Genomic DNA, 12,508 nt, shown 5'->3' with positions numbered 1-12,508 from the left:
AATGATACTCTGTCTATCATTGCATTAGTTTAGTTTCACATTTTTCATATGACCAGGGTGACACGGTCTAGATGGGACAAAGGAATGGAAGGAGGTTACCAGAAATGCTGGGCCACTGCTGTTACCCTGCCTCCTCATTCCAACTGCTGCTGAGCAGATGTAGAAAGATGGTTTTCTCTCGCTATCCAGGATGTTCATTACTTTATAGATTGTACTAAAATAGAAATTCCCTGATGATCAGAGAACTGAATGTTTGAAGGTGTATATGTGCATATGAGTGTGCGTATATGCATATGCAATTGTGTGTTTGTCTGCCTATGTGTTAGAAAAAGATAGACAGAAATATTTGAATACATCAGATAGAAATTACCCTGAATATATCTTTTCAAATTCTACAGAGAATAAAAATATTTGCTCAATTTTTTGAAATTTAATTGATTTCTTATGAATTGACACTTTTTTTTCCCATTTATGGCTGAGTTTGGTATTGAAATAAGGTTGAATCCATTTCTCCTGAGAATCTGCCTTCAAAGTGAAGGGGCTGCATAAAATATAGATGACAATTGAACCACAGAGAAAGGAGCTCCCATATTTCACACAAAATATGTTCTCCATGAATACTAGGTTTGCCTTCCGATGTACAAGGTCACAGTCCTACATATGAGAAGAAATGTCAAATGGGAGCCTTGTGACAACGTTCTTCCTCACAGGCCTTCCCCATGCTCCAGCGCTGGACACCATGCTCTTTGGCATCTTCCTGGCCATTTACATTCTCACTGTGCTGGGGAACCTCCTCATCCTGCTGGTGATCAGGGTGGATTCCCACCTCCACACCCCCATGTACTACTTCCTCACCAACCTGTCCTTCATTGACATGTGGTTCTCCACTGTCACAGTGCCCAAAATGCTGATGACCCTGGCCACCCCAGGCGGCGGGGCCATCTCCTTCCATAGCTGTGTGGCCCAGCTCTATTCCTTCCACTTCCTGGGGAGCACCGAGTGTTTCCTCTACACTGTCATGTCCTATGATCGCTACCTGGCCATCAGTTACCCACTCAGGTACTCCAGCATGATGAGTGGGAGAGTGTGTGCCCTCCTGGCCGCGGGCACCTGGCTCAGTGGCTCCTTGCACTCTGCAGTCCAGACCACCCTGACGTTCCGCCTGCCCTACTGTGGGCCCAACCAGGTCCAGCATTACTTCTGTGATGCTCCACCCATCCTCAAGCTGGCCTGTGCAGACACCTCGGCCAATGAGATGGTCATCTTTGTGAACATTGGGGTGGTGGCCTCGGGCTGCTTTCTGCTGATAGTGCTGTCCTATGTGTCCATTGTCTGCTCCATCCTGAGGATCCGCACCTCAGAGGGCAGACACAGAGCCTTTCAGACCTGCGCCTCCCACTGCATTGTGGTCCTTTGTTTTTTCGGCCCTGGTCTTTTCATCTACCTGAGACCTGGCTCCAAAGATGCTTTGGACGGAATTGTGGCTGTTTTCTACACCGTGTTGACACCTCTTCTCAATCCTGTTGTGTACACCCTGAGGAACAAGGAGGTAAAGAAAGCTCTGTCAAAGCTGAAAAATGGATCAGTTTTTATTCAAAATCAATAATCAAATAAGGCCCAAATGCATGAACATAACACTTGGAAGAAGAATTTCTGATATCTAATCTTAATTTTTAGGAATGCTAATAAATTTTCTATTTTTTCTTGTGTGATGTATGTGAGTCCCAGTTAAAACACCCAGCAAATGATGGTAATCTAAGAAGGATAAATTTTCCATGAAGTAAATCATTAAATCATTACTTAATTTTCCATAAAGTAAATCACTAGAAAGGGAGTTTATTTACCATGTAATTATTTTGCAGAATTGCTATGTAGTATAATATTCTTATAGTTCATTTTATAATATTCTTATAGTTCATTTTATAATATTCTTATAGTTCATTTTATCTCATTTAAGTAAATGCTTTAAAGTCTTTCTATTCATATTTTAAACTTCCTATATTGAAAAAAATCATTCTTAATATTTATAATTCACCATATACAATAGTGTACATATAATGTAATTTTTGCTTTAGAAAATACTAGACAAGAGGTGCAGTGGCACACGTCTGTAATCCCAGCAGCTCTCAGGAGGCTGAGTCTGGAGGATCAGGAGTTCAAAGCCAGACTCAGCAACAGCAAGGCACTAAGCAACTCAGTAAGACCCTGTGTCTAAATAAAATACAAAATAGGACTGGGGATTTTGCTCAGTAGTTGAGTGCCCCTGACTTCAATCCTTGGTACTTCCCAAAAAAGAAAATACCAGACAAGTGGAGCATAGAGGCACATATGTGTAATCCTTGCAGCTCAGGAGGTTGGGGCAGGAGAATTGCAAGTTCAAAGCCAGCCTCAGAAACTTAGTGAGACACTAAGCAACTCAGCAAGACCCTGTCTCTAAATAAAATATACATTTAAAAAAAAAAGCTGAGGATGTAGGTCAGTGGTTGATTGTCCCTGGGTTCAATTCCTGGTACTAAAAGAAAAAAAATATACTGAACAAATAATGTTTGATTCCCACAAAGAATGTCTTTATTCACTTTTTTGAGCTAATGAAAACTGTTTAATGTTCTACTTTGGCTTCCAAGATTTTTGAGAGTGAACATTCATCCATTTATGCACCATATGCATCACATATATTGTACTAGTCACAGATGACAACTATTGAGATTTTTCTTTAATATTTATATAACTCCTGATCTTTTATCTTAAATGAAATGTGTCTATTTCAATAATCTTAAAATTATTTTTGAAAAAAATAAGGAACAAATATCAAATATACTAAAAGTGAGTAAATAAATACTAAAAACTATACAGTCAAAAATATTGAGAGCATACCTCAATTTATATGAAATTACAAGGCAATACTCCCCATGTAATTATACTATGGTTATAAATCATGTTTGCTTGACTTTAAGTATAAAATGGACTTTAGATACTATTTGGGGAGATAACATTTGTGTAATGAACCTCACAGTTCTTCAAACATATGCATATATTGAAAATGTAAATCAATTTGTCTACAAATAAATGCTTTATTTAAATGTCACACGTACCCTATTAATGCAATACACTCCAACTTTCCCTAGCAGACCAAGAAGAGAAACTTGGTAAGCTAGTACTGAAGAGCATCTCTCACATTCCTTGGATTTATACCAGGTGCATCTCAGAGATGCTTGAGCAAGAACACACCCACTGTGCCAGCTTTCCATAACTGCATCTGAATAAGCTCTGAAGTTGTGATGAAAAAAATAATACTGACTGTAGTAGTTTGACTTACATACTATGAAACATTTATATATGTACAAGGTTAATAAGTGGTTTTTATTCCAGTAAAACAGATTGGCAAGAACCTAGTATATAATCCAATTCGTTTTGCAAAGGAGAAAACTGATATGCAACTAAGTCAAAATCACTTAGGCATTGGATTCACCTTGTTTTTCTTCTAATCCCTGGTAACAACACACTATTTTATGTAATTATAATTAACAAAGTATTCTGGGACATTTATTGAGTAGTAAGGCACATGATAAACATTAGATACACAAAAGAGCAGCAAAGTATGTATTCACCAAGGCCAGTGCAGGGTACATTGTAGTAAGTGCCCAAAGAGATTCATGATAGTTTTTACATTGAAATTATGCTGGCAGTTTCACATATTATAATAACATGTATTGCACAATGCCATGTTGAAGTTAATTTAAATTTTTAATGATAATATCTAATATAAATATCCATGTTTTTTTTCATTGAAAAGCTTACAAAGACAATGGTAGGAATACATAAGTTTATAAAAATTGCTATAGAGTTCTTGCCTACTTTACCCAGTTACATCCAATGGTAAAAAATTGTAAAATCACAACTTTATTTATTTATTGATATTAACATAATCCACAGATCTCATTCAGAGAGGGAATTTAAAATAACTATGATTAATGTTAAAAACTCTAATAGAAAAAAATAAGGCAACATGAAAGAATAGATGAGTATTAACATAGATGGAAACTTGATATTATAATCATAAGGAGATGGTACAATAAAAAAACATACAAAACCAAGTGTAGTGTCATACACCTGTAATTTCAGCTTCTCAGGAGACAGAGCAGGAGGATCACAAGTTCAAGATGAAACTTGGTAACTTAGCAAGTTATATATTTTTATTCAAAAATAAAAAATGCTGGGGATGTGGCTTAGTCATAGAGTACACCTGTTTTCAGTCCCTAGTACTGAAAACAAAGCTAAACAAACAACTCACTATAATGAAAAAGAAGAGTGGCCTTGAAGACTTGAAATCTGTCCGATTCCTCAACAACTAATTCTTAGATAAGTTTAAAGTCATGGTAGCTGGGTAGGAGTAGACCTATAAGAGTACAGAATCCTTGCAGTCTACCAGGAACATTTTTGAACACAAGAGAAAGCACACCAGCCATCCCAGCATCACAAACTTTATTTTTTCAACACAAATAAAACTCCTTTGCTCTTAAAACATAAATGGAATTTTAGCTACATAAAATGTATAAGAACACAAAATTACCAAAACATTTGAACATTTACCCATAACAATCTTTTTATATTTCTTTTTTTTTTAAAGAGAGAGAGAGAGAATTTTAATATTTATTTTTCAGCTTTTGGCAGACACAACATCTTTGTTTGTATGTGGTGCTAAGGATCGAACCTGGGCCGCATGCATGCCAGGCGAGCGCGCTACCGCCTGAGCCACATCCCCAGCCCTATATTTCTTAAAAAAATATATATACAAATGCAGAATGAAACCAAATAATTCATAACACACTTCATGGCCAACAAATGAACAAGTATTCAGAAATTTATTATCTTCCTTGAAAAAAAATATGTTCTTTAGAAGTTTTTATTTTTTATTCTTTATGCTCTATGACAGTAGAGCATACTTGAGACAGCATGATACAGTGACTCAGCCACAATTCACAATAGCTAAGCTGTAGAACTAACCTAGGTACCCTTCAACAGATGAACAGGTAAAGAAATGTGGTACATATATACAATGGAATATTACTCAGCCATAAAAAGAATGATTGCTAGAAAAATGGATGGATCTGGAGACTATTATGCTAAGCTAAATAAGCCTGCATTGCACTCTTAATGGTGAGTGAACTCTGTATGGGCTCTGTCAGTAAAGTCTGATGACAATGCATCAGCCTTCCTGTTATGGTGGTATTCTTCTGTGTTGACTCTTGAAGTTTTGCCCGCTGTGAATGTCTGGGCACACTTCACTAATACTTTGGAATACTCCAGATCATGTTAGAGGAATAACAAAGCCCCAAGTTTTGCTCATTAATATTTCACTTCAGAAGACTCTCTGTCTTCTCTTTAGATGCTATCATCAGGATGTCTGGCCACACCAGACGGTAGTTGCACAAATCTCAATCATATTTTCAAAATTCCATTTTGGCTTTCCACTGCTTCTGACAATTGTGAATGAATTGGGCAGATAAGATGACAGTGAACTGTTAGGGCCTCAGACATGTTCTTTTTGGTCTAATAGTCATGCAACCAGGTTGCTTTTGGTAGTATGGTTATCGAAAATCAGAAAATAAGTACCATAATATAAAAATGTTTTCCAAAGATAACTTTAAAAAAGGGGAATAGTAGCACTCATTTTGAAAGGTCCTATTCTAAAAAGGATAAGGACAAGATATACTTTGTTTCAACAATTTTGCCCATTGTAAGGAAAGCTGAGTCCCACTGTATATGTTTGAATAAACATTTTAATGTTGTTTTAAGCAGTTCACTTAATGCTCTCTTCCCTCAGCAACAGGGACAAAGTAGAAAGTCACCTTCTTTTGTAGCTTTTTGGGTAAAGATCCTGACCAATACGAACCCTGAGATTATTAAGAAATAAAAACAAAAATAAAACGCTTGGTTTTTGTTTTCTTATGCCTGAATTTTCTCTCATACAAGTTAAAAAAAATCAAAATATAGTACTATTTGCCCTGGGAAACTAGCTCTATAAACTTCCAATATATCCTAAAACACATGAACTATATAGAATTCATATTCTACATGTGAAATATTGTAAGTTATCATTGGAGCTTGCCTTTATTTTTTTATGTGTAATTCTATTCACTTTCAATTGTTGATTCACTTCACCTAGTCTGTATTGGATGTTGTAGGGTTTAGCATGGTACCTCACATATACTTTATAACACTTTAAAATCCATCTATTTATTTCTCTACACCTCTGAAACATAAATATTGTCTTAAAGTTCTATGTCTTCCATGCATGAAGTTTGGTAATCAATTTATTAAAATGGTAGAGCTATTGCATTGATTAATTATCGACAATAGGACTGATCTGACAAAGTATCATCCTTGGGATCACTATAAACATCACCCTGTTCCTTCAGGATTTGAACCAGATTCTTCACTCCTTATAATTTAAATCCCTTTTTTAAATTTTTCCCTTTTGAAAATAGTATTGGTAGTTCTGAGAGCATAATAATGACACAATGAAGTGTTTACGATGAAGTTGTCCTAATTATTATTTGATAATGAAAGGATTCCTTGCTGAACCAATAAAATCATAGCTTATTTTCTTTATTCTCCAGGGCTTTTGTTAATGTTTTGTGTCATCCTACCTGCCTCATCTTTTTCTGCTTATCTCTTCTCAACCACTCATTAATCACAGCTTGAGGGAGCCAACTGCATGAAGAAGACATGGCTGAGGAAGGAACACAGGCAGAGCCTTAGACTTTCATGTGACTTTTATTAGGCTAGTCATGTAGTCATGGTGCTTATGGGAAGTAGCAGAGCTGAAGAAGAGGAAAACTACTGTTAATCTGTAAGATCAGACAGAGTTTGATGGAATAGACTTATATCCAAAGGCAAGTCTCTAAAAATGTAAAATTATGGGCTCAAACCAAGAAAATAAAAAACAGTTTTTTAAGAATCCTACATTGATATGTAAAGTGCAGGTAACTGAACAAAAATATGTGCTTTGTTAATTTAGTGGTTATTCAGATCCATTAATATAAGCCTGACCCAAAAACACAGAAAGTTCCCATAATTATATGAAAATAACTTGAAGTTTAACATTATGTGCTTTATTGCCAGATAGTCTGGGATTAGAACTTAACTATATTCCTCAAGAGTTGCATGAATTTATATAACAACACCAGTTTCACAGCATTTCTGCTTCATAAGAGTAGATTAAGATAATATTTGTAAAGTGTGTGACTAATTGCAAACTCAATAATGTTTATTGTTTTGGTTCTGAATAATTTAACTTAGTGTGATTTTATTGTTTCATGTATTTTGTTATAAATAAATTCTTGAAAAAATAATAAACATGAGAATATCAAATTTACCAAAGTAACTTATTGGCCAGAGGAAAGACTACCTTGATGGTGATAATTGCTAAAGTAATTTATAATTAGTAATTTTAAAAAATACATTTATCATCCTTAAAAATACTATGTAACACTGGCAACAAAAGTAAAAATAAATAAATTATGTATGTTAAACAAATTTCTGCACAGCAAAGGAAACACCAAAAATGAAAAAACAATCTACGAAATGGGAGAAAAATCTTTACAAATTATATACCCTATAAAAGGTTAAGATCCAAAATATATAAAGAACTCATATAAATCAGTAGCACTAAAATAAAATAAGTGGGCAATATCTTTAAACAGACATTTTTCCAGAGAAGACATGCAAATTGCCAGCAGGCATATGAAAAACTTCCAATACCACTGATCATCAGGGAAGTGAAAATCAAAACTATACTGAAATATCATCTCATAGCTATAATGGTGGCTATGATAAAAAGTCTAAAGTCTAGTCTATAACATAGAGATGTCCACAAGTATGGACTTTGTGTATGTTGGTTATGTAACTAAGCATTATGTTTTTGGGGTAATGTATTGGTTCCAGGTCTTATTTTTCTAACTGTAATATGTGAGAAATACAGTATTTAGCCTTACATGTAAAACCAAGAAGGCAACTGAAGCAGGCAGAGCTGGAGGAGGCTATAGAACAGAAGAGAAAGTTACAAGCAGTGACTTCACACAATAGCACCATAGCCTATGAATGTGGCCCAAAGTCCATGCACCCCAACAGCTTCTTGACAAACAGGAAGTGGAAGAAGGGGTCAGCCTTTCCAACAGGGACAGAAATCTCTCTGTTAAAAAAATAGTAACTTGATAAAGAAGCAAGAGCTGTGTACTTGCCAGAATGCATTCACCACAAGAAGACTTTCTAGACATAGGAGAACAAAGGGAAGCATGAACAAAGAGAAGAATATTTCTCTAACTGAATAGGAGACAGTAAAATCTAGGCGACATTTGGAAAGACTGTGAAGCCATGGTACTCAGCCAATGAGGAACTTGAGGAGGGACCTTGCACTCTAGGACATAAAATGCTGATTGGACCTGATCAGGGTATGCCTGCTTCCCCTATACACCTGATCTTGCAAGACACCTGATCTTGCAAGACCATCATTAAAGCAAAACCTTGCTTCTTGTTATATCTTGTGTCTCTTAGTCCATTCTTTGCATTTGGACAGATGAATGTGTTTCTCACATAATAGAAATATGTTGAAATGATACAAGAACAATTATCTGATTATATTTTCTCTTTTCTATTTTTTAAATAAAAAATCACCCTTGACTGCTCCGTGTAATGAGGGTCATCCCTATTGCAGAGCAGGCAGAACTTTACCAAATTTCCAAGACTCTTAAGTGGCAACAGAAGGAAACATGCGAACTACATGATCAGTCACCACAATCTAAAGCAAAAGGATCCTTACCTATGCAAAATGTGAACATCTTATAAGGTAGAATAGGATATTAGTGGTCAGATTATATGAGGGAGGCTAAAAGATCTGCTGTTTTATTCATCCTGATCCCATCACCAACCTAAAATTTCTGCAGGTCTCTTTTTAAAGGTGAAAACTTATTCTCAGTTCATCCAGGTGGCACTGGTTATAGAGGTTGCTAAGAAGAAGATTGATACTTTCCTATGTGAAAACAATCAACTTGACCAAAAAGTGCTAGTAAAGAAGATTAGCCACTTTAGGACCTCATATTTTACATACTTACACAAACATGCAGTGGCTAAAAGAGTTCAGAAGACATTTGCATAATTTCAGCCAAAAATAAATGATCTCTGCTATTTATTTCAGTCCTTGAGCATTAGCCCAATAACTGTAAAAATCCAAAGTCTGTATGCAAAAAAATAACCTCACAAAAAGTGCATACTATCAATTAAGATACATGAATAATTCACTGGTTAGGATCTGAGATGCAATTAGAAAATTTACTTTTGAAAGAGTAATAGCAAACAAATGAATCTAGACTTCAGAATATCCAGTATTAATAATTTTTAAAAAATCTAATTCTGATGTTTAGAATTCCTTTAAAAATCTATGAAAAAAAAATATTCCTGAGTAGCTGGTTGTCAACATTGTTTAAAACTGAGACCTACACATGCAATAAATGTTTTGTGGAAAAATAAGTTATATATTGCTAATTTTGAAAATATGAAAGGTCTACTTCATAGCATTTATTGGCTCTGAGAATAGGCCACTTTGTCCTTCAGCTTCAACAGAGCTTTCTTTACCTCCTTGTTCCTCAGGGTGTACACAACAGGGTTAAGAAGAGGTGTCAGCACTGTGTAGAAAACAGCCACAACCCCATCCATGACGTCCCTGGAGCCAGGTCTCAGGTAGATGAAAACACAGGGCACAAAGAAACAAAGGACCACGATGCAGTGGGAGGCGCAGGTCTGAAAGGCTCTGTGTCTGCCCTCTGAGGTGCGGATCCTCAGGATGGAGCAGACAATGGACACATAGGACAGCACTATCAGCAGAAAGCAGCCCGAGGCCACCACCCCAATGTTCACAAAGATGACCATCTCATTGGCCGAGGTGTCTGCACAGGCCAGCTTGAGGATGGGTGGAGCATCACAGAAGTAATACTGGACCTGGTTGGGCCCACAGTAGGGCAGGCGGAATGTCAGGGTGGTCTGGACTGCAGAGTGCAAGGAGCCACTGAGCCAGGTGCCCGCGGCCAGGAGGGCACACACTCTCCCACTCATCATGCTGGAGTACCTGAGTGGGTAACTGATGGCCAGGTAGCGATCATAGGACATGACAGTGTAGAGGAAACACTCGGTGCTCCCCAGGAAGTGGAAGGAATAGAGCTGGGCCACACAGCTATGGAAGGAGATGGCCCCACCACCCGGGGTGGCCAGGGTCATCAGCATTTTGGGCACTGTGACAGTGGAGAACCACATGTCAATGAAGGACAGGTTGGTGAGGAAGTAGTACATGGGGGTGTGGAGGTGGGAATCCACCCTGATCACCAGCAGGATGAGGAGGTTCCCCAGCACAGTGAGAATGTAAATGACCAGGAAGAGGCCAAAGAGCATGGTGTCCAGCGCTGGAGCATGGGGAAGGCCTGTGAGGAAGAACGTTGTCACAAGGCTCCTGTTTGACATTTCTTACTCATAGTCACTCTCCCTCTGGACATATGAAGAGAATCCAGCCTTTAGCATTTCATTGAGAACTGAGAATCCATTCTCCATGTGGCACTTGCATCATCCATTATGAGAAATTCCAGAGTTGTACTCAATTTTGCTTGTTGTAAATCTTTGGTAATGTGTTGGGATGGTCTACCATTTCTCTGTCACACAGAAGTGTGTGTGTATGTGTGTGCACACACACATATGCATAAAAAAGAAAGAGAAAGTCATTATATTGCCTTTGTATTGGTATGCTAGTCTGAGCTCTATTACTCTAAATCTTAAAAAGAGAAAAGGGTTATTTTTCTCACATTTGGAGGTTTCAGTCTATGATTCATTGCTCCAATTGTTTTTGACCCTGTGGCAAGACAGCCCATCATAGAACCATCCCTTGGCAAGATCATTCACCTCATGGCCAGGACACAAAATAGAAAGGACAGTGGCCTCCTATTAGGCCCTACCCCTCTAAGCTCCCACCACTTCCCAATAGTGCCCCAGGATGGGATCAAGCCTTTAATACAGTCTCCTTTGTGGGATACTTATCCCAACTATAGCAATTAATATGTTATAAGTTACCACAAATTTAGTGAGTTGAAATATACAAATTTATTTCCCACTCTTTACGTGGGTGACATCAACGAGGGCTCAAGTTCTCAACAAGCCTGAATCAAGGTTTGAACTGGAGATGTAATTTTATATGAGGCATGGGATTCTATTACAAGCTTATTGAGGTTGTTGGCAGAATTTACTTCCTTACACTTTATGAATGATGTCACACTTCCCTTGATGGTTGTTGACAGAGTATATCATGTTAGACATTTAGAGGCCACTTTGTTCTAGGATGGCCCTGCCACTTGCCCTACTCACAGCATGGCAGGGACTTCTTTAAAGCCAGCAGGAGACCCTATCTCTGCTTTAATATGACAAAGTGTTATGTGATAGAATATAATCAATGGAGCATACTCCCATCACATTCATGAGTGTCACACACACTCAAAGAAAGGCTACTATAAAAAAACAATATGTACTAACTGGCATATATCTTGGAGAATATTTGGAATTCTACCTACTACATTCTATTTTTTTCTCCAGAATTCATGAGTAAAATTGGAGAACCAAGAATTTAATTGTGGGTAACATTGAATGTTTCATATGTCTACAATAAATTTAAAACAAGTATCTTCACATGTTATCTGACATTACTTACTAAGAAGTTATCAAATAATATGATACATTAAAAATTACTCAGTATAGTGCTTGGCATGTCATAATTGCTTAATAAGTGAATATGGGTCATGGAGCGTGGGCCCTCTGAAAATATTGCAGAATTGTTTCTGAGCTTAGAATAAGTTAATTATCTGTGTGTTTCCAGAGTCTTCTCAGTTTTAAAGATAGCTCTTGAGGAAGTTTTTATACTTGGTACTGTTACTGGACCTTAATACTACCTGCTTATACCAGGGATTCTCTTTTGTCTCTCAGAGGAAACAAAAAAGTCAGTCAATCTCTGTAGTGAGATCTGCCACAATGTTCCATAAGATTCAGAAAATACAAAACCCTGTAGTTGACTGACCCCTTGCCTCTCCTCCACTTAAGCATCCCTTATGAGGATCTAATAACATAAACCTCATATGTGCCCTCCCAGCCACAATAAATGGGTGTAGAAGAAATTTCTGTCATATAACCTTTTATCCTTAATATCTAAATATTTTCTTATATCAATTTTGTTAGAGAAAAAATTTTGCTCCATATCCATTTCTTTTATTCCCTATATTCACAGAAACAGACAAGGCTGTCATCATAGGAGAAGACAATTCTACTCAGTCTATTTCCTCTTCAACATTTACCATGTGAGACAGGAAAAAAAGATCGATACAAGCAAAGGACACCTAACACATCAGTTTGATGTCAAGAAAAGTTGGGATTCTGTACAACTGAAATTTAGGCAGAGGTGGTTTACACTTAATACAAATTA

At 37.0% G+C, this 12,508-nt stretch overlaps 2 protein-coding genes across 2 annotated transcripts; one reads left to right on the top strand and one right to left on the bottom strand.

The window, feature by feature from the left end:
* Nucleotides 1-670: 670 nt before the first annotated feature.
* Nucleotides 671-1,606, top strand: LOC101956763 (olfactory receptor 10G7). Its single transcript, XM_005328408.3, has one exon. It carries the CDS (start codon nt 671-673, stop codon nt 1,604-1,606), a length of 936 nt encoding a protein of 311 aa, XP_005328465.2.
* Nucleotides 1,607-9,576: 7,970 nt separating this feature from the next.
* On the bottom strand, nt 9,577-10,512 carry LOC144376866 (olfactory receptor 10G9). The gene has a single exon (XM_078045135.1). It carries the CDS (start codon nt 10,510-10,512, stop codon nt 9,577-9,579), a length of 936 nt encoding a protein of 311 aa, XP_077901261.1.
* Nucleotides 10,513-12,508: the final 1,996 nt, after the last annotated feature.

Source organism: Ictidomys tridecemlineatus, chromosome 4 (genome assembly GCF_052094955.1).
Source record: "Ictidomys tridecemlineatus isolate mIctTri1 chromosome 4, mIctTri1.hap1, whole genome shotgun sequence".
Lineage (NCBI taxonomy): Eukaryota > Metazoa > Chordata > Mammalia > Rodentia > Sciuridae > Ictidomys > Ictidomys tridecemlineatus.
The sequence above is the reverse complement of the archived record's forward strand: the minus strand, read 5'-3'. Positions and strand labels throughout refer to the sequence as shown.